This window comes from Cibotium barometz, chromosome 1 (assembly GCF_041138505.1).
Source record: "Cibotium barometz isolate CiBa-2024 chromosome 1, ASM4113850v1, whole genome shotgun sequence".
Taxonomy (NCBI): Eukaryota; Viridiplantae; Streptophyta; class Polypodiopsida; order Cyatheales; family Cibotiaceae; genus Cibotium; species Cibotium barometz.
The window spans coordinates 32,010,257-32,031,658 of NC_141046.1; the positions used below are offsets into that span (position 1 = coordinate 32,010,257).

At 46.7% G+C, this 21,402-nt stretch overlaps 1 protein-coding gene across 1 annotated transcript in view; it reads right to left on the reverse strand.

Annotated features, from left to right (window-relative positions):
• The window catches only part of MED6 (RNA polymerase transcriptional regulation mediator-like protein), a 139,765-nt gene extending 118,705 nt beyond the window's left edge, over positions 1-21,060 (reverse strand). The window contains exon 1 of the mRNA XM_086800592.1: positions 20,742-21,060. Within this exon, the coding sequence (XP_086656718.1) occupies positions 20,742-20,956 (215 nt within the window). The 5' untranslated portion in view covers positions 20,957-21,060. The remainder of the gene's footprint in view (positions 1-20,741) is intronic.
• Between the last annotated feature and the right edge of the window lie 342 nt (positions 21,061-21,402).

The following is a 21,402-nucleotide window of genomic DNA, read 5'->3' on the forward strand; positions in this document are numbered from 1 at the left end:
TTTAAAGTTTGAAGTATTAAAGTGGATTGCTAAACTCACGAAACTCAAGATACAGAAGACGGTGTGAGCATTTGTGTGACAGGATCTTCCAATACAAAGACTTCTGCTGCATATCACATTGGTATCAGATTCAGATTGTCCACACACACCGTATCCTAGCGTGGGGGCATCCTTGGATGGTTAGATTGCATTCCGGCACGACCACCGACTTCAGCATCATGTCTACAGAAGAGAGCACTCATCAGCCGGAAGACGTCTCCCCCGAAGGAGACCTTGTTCTTCCGCCTACAGCAAACACCATAGATCTTCTTAGAGCTCAGAACCAGCTGCTCATGGAGCGTCTCCAACTCTTGGAGGCAGCAGCAACACGTCCTACACCTCCAGCAGCACCCGACTACATCTCCCTCTTCTTTCAGATGGAACAACAAAGGAGAGAGGACGAGGCCCGAAGGAAAAGAGAAAAAGCAGAAAGACGGGACTATGAGGAAGCCCAACGCAGGATCGACGAAGACCGGAGTCAGGCTGAACTCGCCGCTCAGGAACAACACCGTGAGCTTGATCGAGAACGTATGTTACTCGAGCACCAATGAGAAAAGGAGGCCATACACTTGAGGTATCAGCAGCTCTCCTCAGTCTCCCCAGTCATAGGTGTCACCAACCAGCAGTCCGCAGCAGCATCAACCACCATCATTCGCAGTCAAACAAACTTCAGTAAGTATGATGGTGAGTGTGATCATTCATCAGTTAATCAATTTATTCATCAGTTTAATGCTCATTTTCCATTAGCTAGGATCACAGACCCACAAGACAAAGTCCACTTAGCGGCTCCCCATCTCACTGGTGAGGCAGTCACTTGGTGGCAGCATTGGTCTAGTATTCATACAGACCAGGCCACAGGTGTCACAGCCTTTGACTGGGACATCTTTGTCCATGACCTGAAGACCAGATTTCTCCCGCCCCAGTACATGACCGGTCTGAAAGACGAGTTCTATGGACTCAGACAAAACGGATCCCCAGTGCTTCAGTTTCCGGTAAGGTTGTTACTTTAGCACATCAATTAGGGTTATCTGAGCAGGTTAAGATGGAGCAATTCATTCGTGGATTGGACTCTAACATTCGGTTCACAGTTCGTAACTTTGAACCAAGTACATATGACCGGGCTCTGACTCTCGCTCAGAATGAAGAAATGAAGATGAACGGAGGCAAGCCCAAGCAGTCATCTCAGTCCAGTACCAAACCCCAACAGGGGAATTCATCTTCTAAAGACACTAAGACAGACAATAGTCCTAGCTCTAGTTCAGGGGGTAAGGAATCCAAGCCTAAGAAGACCCCTGAGGAAAAGGCTCAAGCAGGCATCACTGGAGGCTATCTTCCTCCAGAGGAGCAAAGACAGTATCAGTCAGAAAACAAATGTTTTTTCTGTCATACCATTGGGCATGGTAAGAAGGATTGTCCAAAAAGACAAGCGGAGCAAGCCTCCAAAGAGCCTTCTGCCACAGTTGCCGTAGTATCCCCCGCTTCTCCACACCTGCCTGCTACCACCAATGCGGTTCAGATCTTACCTTCTATGCATTCCATGCCATCTGTGGTACTTGATGCTAAGCAGGAGGGTGAGGCAACAACCACACAGAAAAGCCTGATCCAAGCTTATGGCTCTGCCAAGGGCCGACAGTTCATAATCCTTTTTGACATGGGCAGTTCTGAGGACACCATCTCTCCCCAGTTGGCTACCAACATGAGCTGTACCTTAGTGCCCTATCATTTGGAGGTAGACGGTTTTACACCTGGTCTCCGCACCCACATCTCTCAGAAGGCACAACAGTTTTCTTTTCAAGTTCAAAAGGCCTCATTCCAGCCAGATTTCATTCTCTCTCCTCTTTTGGGATGTGACATGATCTTAGGAATCCAATGGTTTCGTCAGTATGAACCTATTCCCAATTGGGGACAGGACACCTTTATTATTTCTAAAGGTTTTCCTGAGCCTGTCAGATTCGGGGGGATAGGAGCATTCTTGGCGTTCCTATGATTTCTCATCTCCAGGCCCGACGAGCTATGTGCAAGGGAGCAGAAGGAGCATTAGTTTATGCTCAGACAACTTCTATCTCATCAATAACCGTTGTCTCATTATCTTCAATCCCTCAATTAGCAGATCTCCTTTCTCATTCAGACATTTTTAAGGATGATCTCCTACCCAGTATCCCACAGTTAGCAGAACCTCCTAGCAAGTTTCCCTCTTGTCTTTCCAAGACTTTCAAGGGCAAGCTAGAACAGCAGTCAGTTCTCAAACATTTGAAACATGTTCCTTATGGACACATTTTCACAGTCACCACAGACCACCAAGCACTTAAGTGGCTCCCGACGATGCCAAGTGCCCAGTGGAGCGCTCAGCACACTAGACAGGGTCAGCTCTTCCAACAAGTTCGAGGAATGATTAAGTGCATCCCTGGTCAGCATAACCCAGTAGCAGATGTTCTTAGTAGAAAGACCAGCATCCCGACCAGTCAAGAGTCTACCATTCTCAACATCTCTGGAAAAGACTTAGAAGATCAGTATGTCGATTCCGCAGAGTTTGGTACTCAACCCAGTTTGGCCCTCAATTTTGAGCCTGGCCATCATTCAGTTCACAGACAGGCATGTAAGTTTAGACAAGATATCCACTTCAAGGAAGGGGATTGGGTCTCTCAGTGCATCATGAAACAAAGATTGAAACAAGTGGGCAAACATTGTCCCAAGCTTTCATTCCGTAGTTTTGGCCCTTTTCCAATAGTCAAAAAGTTAAGTGATGTCTCCATGAAGTTAAAATTGCCTACCAGTTGGACAATGCATGATGTTTTCCATGTTTCTTGGCTAAAACTTTATGTTGGTCCAGAAGTGTTTGATGTTTCAGATGAACAGCAGCCACACGTAGTGGACGAGCCAGAAGTGATTGAGCCTGAGCAGATCCTTCTTCATCGATGGAAGCATGGTTCCGGTCGACGGATTCGTCAGTTCTATATGAAACTCCGAGATCGAGGCACCCACGAAGCCGTATGGCTAGACGAGGAGTTCTTCCAGGAGTACCCCCAGTTATTGGCGGACTACTTGGAAGCCATGAACCTGCCGCCAAGCTAAGCAACAGGGAATGTCACATGCACTTTGCACTCAGTGCATGGTGACAAGATGGCTCATCATCAGAAGTGCAACAGTTGTACAGTATTAGAACCCAATAGGATGATATTTGTCGTACACCGTGACCCCATTGTACATCCTCAGTCCAGGATAAGTCAGGCACGAGCTACGTAGGTCATTCCTCAGCCTTAGCGGGTCAGTCAGTCAGTCAAGTCCCTTAACCCACTTGGAGAGAATCATTCATGCATGTAGAGTCAATAGAAGCCTTAGGGTTTGCATCAGAAAGCACTCTGCATCCTGCATAATATGCATTCATATGCTTGTGCATCATTTAGAACATCCCAGAAGCCTTAGGGAATTTACTAGGATTTATCTGGTATTTTTTCCATATTTTATAGTATTTATTTAGCATTTATTGTCATTTATAAATATAAACTTTATTAAATGACCAGCCAACTTGACCAACCTCTAGTTAGTATAAATAGGCTTGCATAGGGCTTAGTTTCTCATTCAGTCTTCAGTGTGCTAAGAGCTTTCCTCCTCGGCCCTAGGAGTTCCCTTGCCTTCAACACTAGACTAGTCTCAGCCAGCCCTTGGAGTGCTTGAGGTTGCTTCAGCCAGCCTTGTTCATCCAACACCTGCAGTTCAGCAGTCCCTACAGCCCTAGGCGCCTGCATTCAGCATCAGATCAGCCCCTGATTCAGCATACAGTCCTGCGTTTTCTGCATGTGAACCCAGCCTGCGTTTACAGATCTGTAGCACCTACAGTCTGCGTTTTCTGTCCAGTAGCAGCCTTACGCATCTGCGTTTCTGTCCAGCATCAGTACAGACTGCGTTAACAGTTTGACACCAGTATTCAGCAAGCGTTTCAGTCCAGCCTCAGTTCCACGCCAGAAAACAGCTATTCAGTCCTGCGTTTGCAGATTTCCAGCAGCCCCTTTGATGCATTTTCAGTCCTACAGCAATTCTACAGCAGTTCCTCCGCCTATATGCATCATCCATACATGCAACAGTCATTTGGTGAAGGTAACACAGCATTCATAAGCATTTACAACATTCTAACATAGCTTAGAACAGTCCACCATCTCCTTTTCTCAGCCTCAGGTGTGCAACCCTTCCTCATGCCCTTGGGAAGAGTGCATAGGCTCGAGATCAGGTCATCGAGGTGTTTCTACAACCGTGTACAGTGCAGCCAATCTCCGATCCTCCGAGATCTTGCGTTTGGCTTATCTACAGTCCACAGTCATTCTCTCTAAAGAAATAAAGCAAATACTATCTCATTATCGGGATAGGGGGCCCTTCAGTGGGTAATTCGGGACCCAATCTGGTGTACAGTTCTCATATCTCTCTGTCATATCTCTTTAAAGTTTGAAGTATTAAAGTGGATTGCTAAACTCACGAAACTCAGGATACAGAAGACGGTGTGAGCATTTGTGTGACAAAATCTTCCAATACAAAGACTTCCGCTGCATATCACAGGTTTGCCTTGATTACCTGAGTTATTGTTCCCGTTCCCATGCTACCCTTTTTTGAGTAGAGGTGGTATTGGACACAAGGGCCCCCTCTTGAGTAGAGGAGGAAGATTTCTTGGGATGAAACTGGGCATGCAACCGAGCGAAGCGCAAGAGTTGGCAATGAAACCGATCCCGTCAAGTGGGAAAGACTCCGTTGGACACCCACACGCTTAATAGCACAACTTTAAAACCACAAATTTGAAATGGACAACTTAATACAACTTGAAATTAAATGAAATGAAATGGAAAGATGGACACCAGCACTGGGGCCGGAACGGGCCGACCCCCCCTCAATATATGATATATTTATTGGGAGTATTTAATGAATACAATGCTCCATGGGTTCCAAGAACCAGATGTCCATGTACATATGAAAACAGTACCAAACAAATAGGCTCGAATTTCGATGTAGAAGCTCGAAGCAGAACGACCACTAGTGTGGTCCAATCTCTGCGGTCCTGTGCTTTCACTGGACTCCGCGGAGAGCGCCTCACTGGTGTTCCGAGACCACGCACAGACAGGCGCTCTCGTACTAACGCCTGGCTCTCCCGATCTCAGCACCTTTGGACCGAGGTTCGCCAATATAGCTTGGACAACCCGGCACCGAACGGGTGTTGGCCGAGCGGGATGAATCCTTTATCAGATTTAAACATAAAATACTTTACTCAAATCTGAAAATCACTTACTTGTAGATGGTTGATAGAAAACCAATACTTGTGGTGTTTGTGTAGAATATGAAGCCACCCTTGTTGAAGAAATAGTTGCCTCGTGTAGAACCATCAAGATAAGCACCACCACAAAGGGTACAGCCGCCTGCTGTGAGAGAAGAAGCATCCACTTGCAAGGGAGGAGATGCCTGGCCGCAGTGTGGAGGAGCTCAAGCAAAGTCGCCTGAGGGAGAAAAGAGACCGCCAAATATAGAGGAGGTACCAGTCTGCTGTGCACAGCTACTTGGGTAGCTTGCTAGAGAACCAAGCGCAGGTTGCTGGAGAGGACCCACGACTGCCTGTAAGAGAAAACAGGCAGCGCCTACTGCCAATATGCTGCCGCCTGTAGGAGTATGTGAAAGGGCTTGGATGCAGCCTGTAGTGTAGAGGAAAGGGCAGCCTGTCAGTAGCCGCCTGTGGGAGCAGCCACATCAGTGCCTTGTGGAGGTGGCCCACGTCTAAGAGCAGTGGAGAAAGGCAGCGCAGCCTGTAGGAGCAGCCGCCTGGAGAGCAGCCACAACAGTGCCTTGTGGAGGTGGCCCACGTCTGAGAGCAGTGGAGAAAGGCAGCGCAGCCTGTAGGAGCAGCCGCCTGTAGGAGCAGCAGTACATCAGCCGCCTGGTAGGGAAAGGAGAAGCAACCGTACAGCAGCATGCACAGCTTGTATGGAGGAGGCAGCAGCGAAGAGGTGGTCGCCGGTTCCTTCACGCAAGCGAGTTGATCGCCGGATGATCTCACGTCAAAGGGTGAAAGCGATGTTGTTCTACGCTTGATGGAGAGAGCTTTTTTTTAATAAAATTAATGTGGAGTTAACTTTGTGATACCCACGTTTGCATGTGGGTGGGGAGTTTGGGTAGGTGCCCATGCCCACCCCCACACTCACTTAAGTGGGGCTCCCCACCTTGGCCCCTAAGTGGGTGCCCAAAGGGGGTGCCCACATTTAAGTGAATGTGAACGCCTAACCTTATAAATTAAAAGGTTAGAATAAAATATTAAAAACTACATGTGCAACATACTTACCACCTGTTCACATGCACTAAAACTCGTCAGAATACAGAGCAGACTTCACGACTCACTGGCAGGCGTCCCCGCTCAGTAAGTAACACGTCAAGCAGGCAAACACACAAATACATGTCATGCGAAAACAGTTTCAAACATGCAAAATATGTGTGCATGTGCAAATAGTAACATGGACATATCTCCCGTTCATGGAACAAGTACAAAATATCTGTCGGCACAAAACTGGCACGACATAAAACATAAAAACCTGGTCTTCCTATGGAGTGACAGTCCCATAGGTAAGACACAGTTCCAGGCACGAGTCTCCCTATGGTGGCAAAACACGGCACGAATACTGGCTCTTCCATGGCGTGACAATCCCATGGGTCGAACACAGTCCAGGTCATACACGGGTGGCACTGGTCTGGCTCCCGTCCATACGACACCATCCTGCTAACACGCGGGTGGCACCAGTCTGGCTCCCGTCCATGTCAGCAAAATACTGGCCTCTTCACATGAGACACCGGCCTGGCCTCAAGTGAACGAGACGCAAAAACTAGAGATGGACCAAATGGTCGGCCAATTGGTGACATCCCCCCGAGCTTCTAAAGAGTTGACCTCAACTGAAAAGCCTCAAGATATGCCTGCAACAATTGCGGATAATCTGCAAAATAATCCTCATTTACCCATTTGGCATCAATAGGCAAATAATTTTTAAACTTCACAAGGTATCTCCTGGAAAGCTTTCCTACAGGTAGCTTTCTCTCCTTGTGAAAAACAATCTGTTCTGGCTGGAGGATCTCCTCAAGCTCTTCAATCTCGGGTGGATCTTCTGTGTGACAGGCTCATCAGGATCTGGCCCCACATATTTCCGAAATAGACTCACATGAAAAGCATTGTGAATCTTCCAATGAGTAGGTAAAGCAAGCCTGTAAGACACTTCATTGATTTTGTGAATCACCTTGAAGGGTCCATAATAGCGAGGAGAAAGCTTAGGATATGATCCTTCTCGTCTTGGCCTCTTCCGAAGCCTAGCCTTCTCAAATTTCAGCAATACCCAATCACCTTCTTTGACTTCCATGTCCCTTCTATGCTTGTCAGCGGCCAGTTTATGCTTATCCTGAGATCTTGCTATGGCTGTCCGCACCTGACCAAAGGCAACATCTAAGTCACGAACATATTCATCAGCTGCAAAAATCTCATCCTTGGTACGAAGGATGGGTGGCAAGACCACTCTGCCATAAATAATCTCAAACGGAGCCTTTCCTGTGGAAGCATGGATCGTATTGTTGTAGGCAAACTCAACAAGTGGAAGATACTTCTCCCATGCAGTCTTTTGATCTGCCGCATAACACTTCAACAAATCCAACACGGCTGAATTTGCAGCTTCACTTTGGCCATCCGTTTGGGGATGATAAGCTGATGAAAACTCAAGCTTAGTACCCATATTATCAAATAAAGCCCTCCAAAATAGGCTTGTAGTCCTGGGATCTCTATCCCCAACAATGGATTTAGGCATACCATGATGCTTGAAAATATTAGCAAGAAAAAGCTTTACCATATGATCAGCTTTAATAGTTTTCTTGGCGGGCAAGAAATGAGCTTGCTTGCTAAACCTGTCCACAATAGTCCAAATAGCATCATTCCCATGCTGGGATCTAGGCAAATCCATAATAAAATCCATCGTGATACTTTCCCAAGGTTGCGAGGGAATAGGCAATGGCTGAAGCAAACCTGGAGGCTTTTGCCTGTCAAATTTCACCTTTTGGCAAGTAATACATGCACGCACATAAGCCTCAATGTCTTTACGCATGCTTGGCCAAAAGAAATACCTCTGAATCATGCGAGTAGTAGGCATAATACCTCTATGACCAGCATATGGTGGAGCATGACATTCGTCCATAACCTTTGGACGCAAATCCTTCACCACACATAGGCAATTATCCTTCATGAGATAACCCTCGTTGATAACATAAGAGGCATGTGAATGACCAGCCATCAAATCAGTCCATATATGGCAAAAATCAGCATCCAAATGATACAAATCTCTCATAGCAGATAAGTCTCCATGAGAGGCCACTGAGACTGCAGCAACATAAGGCCTCCTAGATAGTGCATCGGCCACCACATTTTTCTTTCCTGGAGTATGCACAATCTGAAAATGAAACATGGAAAGAAAGTTTGCCATTCTCATCTGCTTCTCTGAAAGCTTGGTTTGAGATAGAAAGTATCTCAAGCTTTGATGATCTGTCTTGACTACAAATTCAGCCCCAAGAAGATAATGTTTCCAAATCTTTAAGGCATGAATTACAGCCAAGAGCTCTTTCTCATAGATATCCATATGAAGCTCAGCATCATGCAAACGACGGCTCTCGTATGCAACTGCATGCCCTTCTTGATTTAGGACAGCTCCTATGCAATCACCACAAGCATCACATTCAACCACGAATGACTTGTGCAAGTCAGGAACAATCAATACTGGACCACATATGATCGCATGCTTGAGCTGCAAGAAAGCATCCTGTTCCTTTGAAGTCCATTTGAAAGCAGTTTTCTTCTTCGTGAGATCATGTAGAGGAGTGGCAATCATAGCAAAATGCCTTATGAAACGCCTGTAGTACGAACATAATCCCAGAAAACTACGTACTTGATGTACGTTTTGCAATTCGGGCCAATTCCGAATAGTCTCGATCTTTGTAGGATCCATTGTAACTCCATTTTTGGATACAATATGACCCAGATAATGAATCTCTGAAAGGAAAAACTCACTTTTCTTGGCATTGACGAAAAGTTTATGCTTCCGCAACTCTTCGAACACTGTGACCAAATGAGTTCTGTGTTCCTGCTCATATTCTTGGAGAAAACCAAGATATCATCAAAGAAGACTCCTGTAAACTTGCGATGGGGTCGGAATATCCTATCCATCATACGATTAAAAGTAGCAGGAGCATTGGTGAGACCAAAAGGCATTACCAAGAATTCATATAATCCGAAGGCTGTCCTGAATGCAGTCTTATGGACATCTTGTGGCACCACGCGTATCTGGTGATAACCACTCTTCAAATCAAGTCTGCTAAAGCAAGTCGAACCATCAAGCTTATCCAAGATATCATCAATACGTGGAATTGGAAATCTGTTCTTGATGGTAAGCTTGTTCAAAGCTCTATAGTCTACACACATACGGAATGATCCGTCCTTCTTTTGAACAAGAAGCACAGGAGAGCAGTAAGGTGAGGAACTGGGCTGAACCAAACCTTTCTCTAAAAGCTCGTTTACCTGCCTCATGATTTCTTCTTGTTGTGCGGCACTCACTCGGTATGCGGGTTTGTTAGGTGGAGAACTACCTGGCACAAGATCTATGCGGTGATCTTCGGGCCTTTGGGGAGGTAATTCACCTGGCAACGAGTCAGCAAAACAGTCTTTGAATGCATTAAGAAAATTCAGCCTATCATTAGACATAGCATCCATATTTTGATGATTTGGCACAAGACTATCACGCACAAAAACCAAGTACGCTGAAAGACTCTTTTTCATTGCTTTATTAATTTGGATGTGTGATACAATTGGGATAGAATCCCCTTCTTTGCCAGCATCAATAAAATGCATGCGGCCTTTATGCATAAAAGAAATCATATTGGACTTGTAGTCTTTGCGGGGCTCAAGCCTATGGTGCCACGGCTTGCCCAACAATACATCACATCCATTCAGTGGAGCAACTAAGAAATGCTCATTATCAAGGTAGCCCTGAATATGGATACGCAACTTCCCTATCAAAGGGGTAACCTGCACCTCTTTACCAATAAATGCAGCTTCGGCTTCAATCTGAGGTCCCATGTTTTCAACCTCAATACCCAATGCAGCTGCCATTTGCATAGAGATGAAATTGTCAGTTGCACAGTCATCAAACATGAAGAGTGCGGGCTGATCCTTGATTTGCCCCCAAGCCTTGCAAACCATTCGCTCTTTTGCATCAAGACCTGTATTACCTTGCACATCGGGAACTGCATGTACATTAGCTTTGGTGTGCTTGTCCTCGTGCTTTGATTTGCGATCTGGGCATTGCCGAAACATGTGGTCTTTGCTACCACAAGAAAAGCATTTTCCATCCTTAGCATATTGCTCTCTTTGCTCCGGGGTTAATCCAAATTTGTTCTTCCTTGGGCCCTGTTCTTTAGATGTGTTATTTTCAGCTTTACCACCCTTGTAAGGCTCCCGGAAGTTCTTTTTAGGTGGCTGTCCACGCTTTTGCTGATTTGGGACAGCCTTGTCTTTCCCCTTGGAACCTCCTTGATCCTGCTTAATCTTGAGCACCAATTGCTCCGTAGCAAGAGCAGAAGCTGTGAGTTGTTGCAACGTATGTTTCGGGTGCAATTCAATACCCGATCTATATGCTGGTTGCAGTCCAGAACGAAACTTCCTCTTTCTTTCATCCTCTGTGATTTGCATGAAGGGAGTCACTTCCAGCAACACTTTCCAGAATTTGTTAACATACTGTTGCACACTCTCATTATCTTTTTGTTCCAACCTGTCCCACTTTTGAGTGAGAGTTTGCTCTGCATTGGGTGGCAAGAACTGAGCATAAAATCTATCCTTGAATTCCTTCCAAGTGGAGATGGGATCCTTGGTGATCTTTTCAGTGATCCACCAATGAGCAGCAGTCCCTTTCAAAAACATGCTAGCATGGCGCACCTTTGACTTTTCTGTGAAATCCTCATCGCTAAAAGCAATGTCGAACTGTGCCACAAATGCTAACACCTTAGAAGCATCATGTTCACCATGAAAGACATCAAATTTAACAGATTTATCACCTGCTTTGAATTCCTTGAGCTTCCTGGCATGAGGCTCATGGTCTTCTCTTTTTCTTTTCCCCTTATCCAACGGGGCAACCCTATCTGCATGGGCTCCATGGGCCGTCATAGAAGCTTCATGGGGCACGGTGGCATGTGCTCCACGAATTCGAAATTCAGATGCATGTGACTTACCTGCATATGGCATGGTCTCTCCATGAGACAACTCAGAAGGCAAAATTTTTCTGGAAGTAGACCTGTCACCATGAGATACATGTCTGGCATGCATGTGACTTTCATGCCCTCCATGAGCACTGGCATACATATATCTGTCAGGCTTAGTGCCTTGGGGAGAAGATGCATGTCGAGAGGTGACAGTCACCTCTTCCTTTTGCATAAAAGATTTCAGCCTCTGGGATGCGGGATCTCCATGCTTCAAACGAGGTGGATTTCTGAATGTCAGCTCTCCGTCATCCCCCTCTTTGATATCACCTTTGCGAAGGAGATAGGCAAGTGCCAACTCCCTTGGTTTCTTGCCCACTTCACGAGCCATTGATTCGAAGGTTACATCTACCATAGCATCAGCCTTCCTGGCTTCAATAGCACTTTGTAGATGGGGATCTTCATGTAAAAACTTTAACTCTTGCTCTTGAGCCTGCAAAAGTTTTCTCATATGTTCCATTTCAGCTCTCATAGCATCAGGCTCTTGTTCAAGCATAACTGTCTTTCCTGGAGACAGTTGACCCTTGGATTCACTATCCATAACCCTTTCAAGGGACTTGTGTCTACCTCGCAGGGCATCAGACCCACGAGAGGCACTAGATGGACCCCTCGAATTAGGCACTTCCAAAGGGTTGCCTTGGCTGTCCATTGTGTTTTAAGTTTGCTAAAAGCGGGATGTCCAGTACACAGGTTCGTTTCCCCACTAGGAAGAGGGAAACAACCGTGCTCTGATACCAATGAAACCGATCCCGTCAAGTGGGAAAGACTCCGTTGGACACCCACACGCTTAATAGCACAACTTTAAAACCACAAATTTGAAATGGACAACTTAATACAACTTGAAATTAAATGAAATGAAATGGAAAGATGGACACCAGCACTGGGGCCGGAACGGGCCGACCCCCCCCTCAATATATGATATATTTATTGGGAGTATTTAATGAATACAATGCTTCATGGGTTCCAAGAACCAGATAATGTCCATGTACATATGAAAACAGTACCAAACAAATAGGCTCGAATTTCGATGTAGAAGCTCGACGCAGAACGACCACTAGTGTGGTCCAATCTCTGCGGTCCTGTGCTTTCACTGGACTCCGCGGAGAGCGCCTCACTGGTGTTCCGAGACCACGCACAGACAGGCGCTCTCGTACTAACGCCTGGCTCTCCCGATCTCAGCACCTTTGGACCGAGGTTCGCCAATATAGCTTGGACAACCCGGCACCGAACGGGTGTTGGCCGAGCGGGATGAATCCTTTATCAGATTTAAACATAAAATACTTTACTCAAATCTGAAAATCACTTACTTGTAGATGGTTGATAGAAAACCAATACTTGTGGTGTTTGTGTAGAATATGAAGACACCCTTGTTGAAGAAATAGTTGCCTCGTGTAGAACCATCAAGACAAGCACCACCACAAAGGGTACAGCCGCCTGCTGTGAGAGAAGAAGCATCCACTTGCAAGGGAGGAGATGCCTGGCCGCAGTGTGGAGGAGCTCAAGCAAAGTCGCCTGAGGGAGAAAAGAGACCGCCAAATATAGAGGAGGTACCAGTCTGCTGTGCACAGCTACTTGGGTAGCTTGCTAGAGAACCAAGCGCAGGTTGCTGGAGAGGACCCACGACTGCCTGTAAGAGAAAACAGGCAGCGCCTACTGCCAATATGCTGCCGCCTGTAGGAGTATGTGAAAGGGCTTGGATGCAGCCTGAGTGTAGAGGAAAGGGCAGCCTGTCAGTAGCCGCCTGTGGGAGCAGCCACATCAGTGCCTTGTGGAGGTGGCCCACGTCTGAGAGCAGTGGAGAAAGGCAGCGCAGCCTGTAGGAGCAGCCGCCTGTGAGAGCAGCCACAACAGTGCCTTGTGGAGGTGGCCCACGTCTGAGAGCAGTGGAGAAAGGCAGCGCAGCCTGTAGGAGCAGCCGCCTGTAGGAGCAGCAGTACATCAGCCGCCTGGTAGGGAAAGGAGAAGCAACCGTACAGCAGCATGCACAGCTTGTATGGAGGAGGCAGCAGCGAAGAGGTGGTCGCCGGTTCCTTCACGCAAGCGAGTTGATCGCCGGATGATCTCACGTCAAAGGGTGAAAGCGATGTTGTTCTACGCTTGATGGAGAGAGCTTTTTTTTAATAAAATTAATGTGGAGTTAACTTTGTGATACCCACGTTTGCATGTGGGTGGGGAGTTTGGGTAGGTGCCCATGCCCACCCCCACACTCACTTAAGTGGGGCTCCCCACCTTGGCCCCTAAGTGGGTGCCCAAAGGGGGTTCCCACATTTAAGTGAATGTGAACGCCTAACCTTATAAATTAAAAGGTTAGAATAAAATATTAAAAACTACATGTGCAACATACTTACCACCTGTTCACATGCACTAAAACTCGTCAGAATACAGAGCAGACTTCACGACTCACTGGCAGGCGTCCCCGCTCAGTAAGTAACACGTCAAGCAGGCAAACACACAAATACATGTCATGCGAAAACAGTTTCAAACATGCAAAATATGTGTGCATGTGCAAATAGTAACATGGACATATCTCCCGTTCATGGAACAAGTACAAAATATCTGTCGGCACAAAACTGGCACGACATAAAACATAAAAACCTGGTCTTCCTATGGAGTGACAGTCCCATAGGTAAGACACAGTTCCAGGCACGAGTCTCCCTATGGTGGCAAAGCACGGCACGAATACTGGCTCTTCCATGGCGTGACAATCCCATGGGTCGAACACAATCCAGGTCATACACGGGTGGCACTGGTCTGGCTCCCGTCCATACGACACCATCCTGCTAACACGCGGGTGGCACCAGTCTGGCTCCCGTCCATGTCAGCAAAATACTGGCCTCTTCACATGAGACACCGGCCTGGCCTCAAGTGAACGAGACGCAAAAACTGGAGATGGACCAAATGGTCGGCCAATTGGTGACAGCACTCACACTGATATAGGTTAGGCATAGGTTCTAGACTAATGGTCTGTGTGACAAAAGTAAAGAAACTAGGAGACAACTGTCAGAATACGCAGCGGAGATGATGACCAAATCTGGGAACACAAGAGCAAACACAGTGCAGAAAAACAGCACAAGAGAAGGAGAGGAATAGAGGCATGTAACTCTGCTCTATATACACAAAGAAGATCCCAAATACAAGATACAAGACAAAATGGCAAGGGATGTGGGAGTCCATTTTATATGGACCCCAAGCAGCAGTCGGCCTACTCCAGGGGCAGCCGACAGGTGCAAATCCTCCACGACCAGCTACAAGACCAGTCGGCCAGCACTATACTGAAGTCGGGTACAGTCAGCCAGAGGAAGAATGCACCTGCCAGCTCACAACTGCCCCCCAAGCCACAAATAAATGGGAAAAATACGGGGAGTGAGGAAAAATGAGAAAAGCACCTACAAGGGCGGGCACACCCACAACAGAGGCCCTAGTGTCTCAATAAAGACAAGAGATGACTTCTAACACCCCCTCTCAGCTCTTGGCTGTTAAACCAACCACAAGGAGCTGGGGTGCCGCCTGAGCAAATCCTGAGATAGTGACTTCGTGAAGAGGTCCACCGTATTGTCCTCCGTCGAACAAAGCTCTAGCAAGATGTCATCAGCAACGATCTGTGCACAAACAAAGTGCCTCTGGGGTTCCCCCAGTGGAAGCCCAATTCTGCCATGCAACCTCTGCAACCTCACCACCTCACGAGCAGCACCACAAGCAACCCGGTACTCTACCTCTGTCAATGACAAGGCAAAAGATGACTGCCTCTTACTGCTCCTGGGCCTGAAGTAGATCTCCTCGTGTCTGGATCTCCTCCCCAATCTGAGTCACTCCAACCATGGAGTCGGACTCCATTCATCAATCCTCCTATTGTGCAAAGAGTCCATGATCCTTCGCATGCTGCAGAAACCACAAGATACACAATCCTAGCCGCCCAAAGAGTCATCTGCAAACATGAGCTCAACAACCTCATCAGGAAGCTCCCGTCCAATTTGGTATCCATCAACCAAATCAATGAACCATTCTGCTTCCGAGTCAAGAGGCATCATACTGCTCACAAGGATCAACACTTGTTACGGTGGGAAGCCAAGTCCTGGAAACCTGCTGAAGACCATGCAAGGCCTTCAGATACCTGTCAACCACCCCCTCTAAATCCGGAACCACTAAGCCTGGAGAATGTGCAACATCCACCTCCTTCTGCAAGTAATCAACTGTCACCTGCCTGGCCTTACAAGAGGTCCCCGTGGAAAGAACTTCCTCATCTACAGGAGTTTCTTTGTCCCGAATACTACGAGACATCAGAGCATAAGTTACTTGTAAAGTTTCCTCTGACTGACTGACGAACACAAGAACTACCAACATCTGTACTGAAAAGTTCCTGTCAACTGCTGCCATCAACTGGCAAGCTATCCTCCATCTGGTCCCGGAAAGCCTGCACCTTCAGCTCCACACTTAAGTGGCCATGACCAGACTGCCACTCATCACAAAACTGAGGACCTGGGAGAGAGTGCTAAAAGCTTGTAAACTCCATTCTCCACTCCGCCTTCCCAAACTACCTAGCCTGTTGCCTTGTTCCGGAGAGCAACAAAATGCTCATCAAACTCCACCCGTATGCCAGTCTTGCAAACCTGATGCACTAACAACAGATAAAAAGCAAGTGTGGGAACATACAACACCTGGGAGGAATGCTTCCCCCCTCTGCCATCGGGAATTATCTCCAACCTGCCCTCACTATGAACTGGGATAGTGGATGTATCCCCAGTAAGAATGTGACCAGAATACCTGCAGAGATCTTGTAAATCTGAACGAGTCATGTGCCTGGAAGCACCACTGTCTAGAATCCACTCCCGAGTATCCGTTGCGGAGAGTCCTCCAACCTCCTCCCTGCCTAAAGAAAATGAAACATCGGTGTCCATCACCTCCAAGTGCACAAAAGCCGGAGTCTTCATGATTGCTGCTGAGGAATCTTCACCCTTCTCAGTCTTCCGCTTGGGACACTGCCTCCAATAGTGGCCTTTCTCGCCACAATCATTACAGGTCCTCTCTGCCTTAATTTCTCGCGGTCTGAGTCGAACTTCTTCTCAGAAGACTTCTCCGATGAAGCCTTCCCTTTGCCCTTGTTACGGCCTTTCGACTCCTGCCTAGAAGAATATTCCCCCATTTGCAGGTGCGCCCCTTTGAGAGATGATGCTCCTGGAGGAAAAGGATATCTATGGGTCCCCCCACTATGGCCCTCTAAAGCTCGCCTCATAGGGCCTCGTCTATGAAAACACAGAGGCCCCCCTAAACCCTGAATGTTCCATGAAACAATCTACATATCATTCTCTGTGTGATGCAGCACTAGCGAAATTTCCCTCCAATCGAAGAGTCTTGGTGGGCGAGGGTTTAGACGAGGAATAATCAAAATCCGTGCGGGGGTGAAGGCACGCCAGGTGGGCATATATACAAGCTCCTCCCACATGATGGTGCTGAGCCTACCACTGGCAATCAAAGACAAGTAAAATGCTGAGTACTGAGAGGGCAAATGCGACAGCAACGTTATGGCCATGTCCTCTGATGATCTCCTTCCCAACCTGAAGAACTTCCTGCTAAAGAGCCTGCAGCTTGTTAATATGCTCCCGCATCGTCCACGACTTTGCAGGGCTCATAACCCGCATGTGTACTTCCAAGGAGATCCTCTTCAAGGACGATACCCTGTTATAAAGAGAAGCCAAATGCTGAACAAGTTTTCAGACTAGACTGTTTTGTTATAATTAGACCCATTGAAACGAGTCTTTTCCGTGAAAGCATTTTTGGACATAAAGACGTGAAAGGAAGGAGGTGGGGGAGTCCAGGGTGGCTGGCTGGTACCCATATCTAGAGTGTAAAGGGTGAGGAGGAACTCTAGAAAATCCACTAGTAGAAGACATAGGTGCAGGACCTGGCGAGGGTACTCCATAAGATGGAATATAAGGTTGGGCACTCGGCATAGGTGGAGTACCTAGCTGAGACACAAATCCTTGAGTGAGCACATAAGCAGGAAAAGCATTAGTGCTAGAGATGGGTTGGTAAAGCACCTGATACCCCGGAATGCTAGGTGGCACCGCAGTGCCAAATCCTTGAGTGAGCACATAAGCAGGAAAAGCATTAGTGCTAGAGATGGGTTGGTAAAGCACCTGATACCCCGGAATGCTAGGTGGCACCGCAGTGCCAAAAGGCAGAGTGCTGATAGATACCTGTGTTGGGTAAAACCCATACGCAGGACCCAATGGGGGTGCAGTCAGTAATGATTGCATGCCAACACTGGCAGGAACAGAAGGTGAACAAGAAGAGAAAACAATGTTACCTCCTTGAACACCAGAAGTTGGGAGTGAATTGTACTCCTAGACCCTCCTCTATTTGGGTTAACATAATTCCAAGGATCGTGGGTAGTTGATGGTACCATATGTTGAACCTGTGCTATAGAAGAAGACACCCATGTAGAATTAGGAACATAAGTACTCAAAGGCACATACAAACCTGACGCGGTCACCGACAAGGTTGATGATGATGGATCTCCGAAGGACCAAGGAGGTACCTATCCTTCCTAAGAAAGTCCCATACCGAAGTCTAGGTTGTCGGCTAGACTGAGTAGCAGGGCTCTCCAGATGAGACTGAATACCTGGGTCCGGTACTAGCACACTAGCTGTACCTCTAGAAGTGACGTCTGATAAGCTCAAAGAAGAAAGACGAGATGCCAAGGGTGTAGAGGGTGAGTAGGTGAAAATGGGCTGGTCGTCTCCCAATGAAAGACCTCGAACGGGGCTCTCCAGTGAATAAGGAGTCCTATCCTCCATGTGATCTATATATGAATAAGGAGAATCAACATCTGGTAAGAAAGGCTGGCTGGTCCTCCGGAATCGTGGGTAGACGATCCATGTTGTGTGCTCTCAAGGTCTTCAATCCTTTTGCTCACGATAGCTCTGATACCATGTGAGGGCAAAAGGACGAAAGGACCAAATATATGAGAGATCAGAGCAAATCAACACAGCATGCAATGAGTGAGTGTATATACATAAAATCTGGTACAAGAGCTCAGTGTGAGACTCTGAAGGAGCAGAGAGGGCTGCTGTACCGTGATAATGCAAAGGGTGGAGAAGGCCACAATCCAAAGCAGATGGTAAGCTGCTGTCTTGAAGAAATGAGCAGAGAGGGCTGCCATCCCGAGGTCGAGGTCGAGGTCAAGGAGCAGAGTGGTGCTGTTGTCCCATGAGCTGTGGAGAAAACGCTGATGTGCTGATGATCTGCTGATGTAAAGTTTAAACACTGATGTAAGCAGTGATGATCTGCTGATGTAAACAGTGATGTAAGCACTGATGATGTGCTGAAGTAAAACACTGATGTAAGCACTGATGACATGCTGAAGTCAAACGCTGATGTAAGCACTGAATGTAGCAGAGGATGCTAAGCCTGTAGCAGCAGCCAGAGAAGATAATCGGCCTGTAGCAGCAGTAGGAGAGGATACGCAGCCAGAAGATGCAACAACACCAGCAGCAGCAGAAGGTAACGATGCACTGCCTGAAGATGAAGGAGCACCGGCTGCAGCAAGACTCCGGGTTGTGTTGTCTGTGAAGTGAATAATGTTGAGTTGTTTGTGAAGTGAATAATGTTGAGTTTCTTTTATATGCTTGAAGGACTGCTGGTCGGTCAGGTAAACTGTCGGCCAGCAGCAAAGACAAAGTAAATACCAAAAATACCCTTTTGGGCTGGATAAAATGGCATGTTTTCACACACAAGGATGCACGGTATCCTTGGGTGCGGTTACAACTTACCGCGGACGGAGTCATCCACATTGCTATGTGTTATTTTGCACCGAGCCACTCCCCTTATGCCACACAGCATGGCCAGTCACCGTACTTACCATTATATGGGGATATTATGGAGTTCTCACAAGTGGGGGAAGTCCTGCTCAGGCACTTCAACGCCAAGACAGGAAGTCAGCAGGTCCCACTACTTGATCTGGACAACCCTATCAGACTACAGGAGCTGGACATCATTGACATGGGGTTACACATGTCATCACAGGACCGTGAGGAGGTCGTGAAGGCCTACGTCCCTCTTGGACCAATAACACCATTGTCCCCATCCATAAAGCAAGAGACCCCATGGACCCCAGAAACTACCGAACTATCATGATTGGCCATACATTGGCGAAGATCTATGGTGCAGACTTGGAGGATAAGATTAGCTCCTTGGCAAAGAGGTTAAGACACAAGGCCAAAAGCCAAGCATGGTAGACTTGGAGGCTAAGATTAGCTCCTTGGCAAAGAGGTTAAGACACAAGGCCAAAAGCCAAGCATGTTTCAAGAGGAACTACACAAAATTAGACATCTTTACTCTCCAAGCTATCATTGAGGAGGTCAAGGTACAAGGACAAAGAGTCCATTGTTACTTAAATATGGAACCTCTAAAGGCAACATGGGCAAAATATAGATAAACTTTGCTTTGTGATGGGCGGACAATCTAAGAAAGAGAACTGTTCATGAAATTCTCATATCCTCATGCAAGGCACCAGGTTTGTTCGTGCTGTAAATGCAAGGGAGTTCATTATGAGCATATATGCCAAGACAAACTTTATATTGGCTCCAACAACAATGTGCAAGTCATTAGAAACCATGGGTCAAATTGTGTCTCAATGAGAAAGTTGCTTAAAGAAGAGTTTCTGAAGATTGTGTGGATGCCTTGCGCAACCTATAGCCTCAATTTGTTGATTGATAATGTGGACATGTACCAAGCCAACAGTGACCTTAAGCTCTTAAAGCCATCAAAAACTAGAATTGCATACATGTTCATCGTGATGGAGAGGCTAGTGAGAGGGGGCATGGCCTTTCTACATGCTCTAGTATGTTAGGAGTGGTCAACATGGGAGGTCCAAGACAAGCCTAGTCAATATCATATGCTTGTATGGTTACGAGAGACACCTAGTGGGACGATACTAAGGGTCTTAACATCGCTCTCATGGTCGGACTCCTCTACAAGGATAAGATTGGGGAAGCCCTCAATCTTTGCACCTCATTGTTTGCGGATAGGTACTTACACTGCCATCCAAAGAACCCAATGCTCTACTCCTTGGTTTGCTCGGCTAGTGTGTGCATAGGAAACTTATCTGGAAAGAGATCAATGCTAAGACGAAATGTTGAAATAAGAAGGCATTTGCTATATTCTAGCCATGGCACATTATAAAAAGATCAAGTACTATGAGGGTTAAAGTAGCTTCACACACACACACACGTACATGATGCATGCATGCACATACACAAGGCATACATGATAACTTTTAAAAATAAATTTTCCCCCAAAAAAAAGGGTCTTTCCCTTTTCCGAGAAAACCCTTCCTCCTCCAGTATTAATAATTATGCTATCCAAAAAAAAAAATATGGACATAGAACTATGGAGAGGGCACGTACGAGAGGTGGGAGGTGTCGAGAGGGTGGATGGATCGCATGCGGAGCTGTTCGTTATTGCAGGCGCGGTCGTAGAAAGGGGAGAGGGCGAAGTAGTCGAAGACAAGGCCCCGCTCCAGAGGGAACGAATTGAGCCAGAGCTGGTCCCTGAAGCTGATTCCCGTCATCTCTGTGCCTGGGGGGCCGCCTTCTGCATTACCTACCTCCGCCATCGCCATCTGTCGTGTAAGTATGTCTGAGAGAGAGAGAATTTAAATGTTCTTCTCACACATTATTTTGAAGGACCGACAGCTTGGATTTTATAATTTTCGATTTTGATTCAGTATAATGAATGCTTGCTGGTTTCTCACCCTGAGGTGAGATCAATGGATGGCTTGATCTAAATCACGATATTTTTTTTGGGCCATTGGATAAAGTAAATTCGGACAAGTAAATTATGTCAAATAGACTACAAAGTAAACTAAAAAAATTTCAGTTTACTTTGTAGTCTATTAAACGATCATAGTTTACTTCCTAGTTTATTTTGTAGTTTACTAAGTAGGCATAGTTTACTTCTTAGTTTACTCGACAAATCGTAGTTTACTATGTAGTTTACATCATGGGGTGAGGGTGAATTTGGGTTTGGGACTTATAAAAATGTTATGTGCAAAAGAGGACTTGAGCT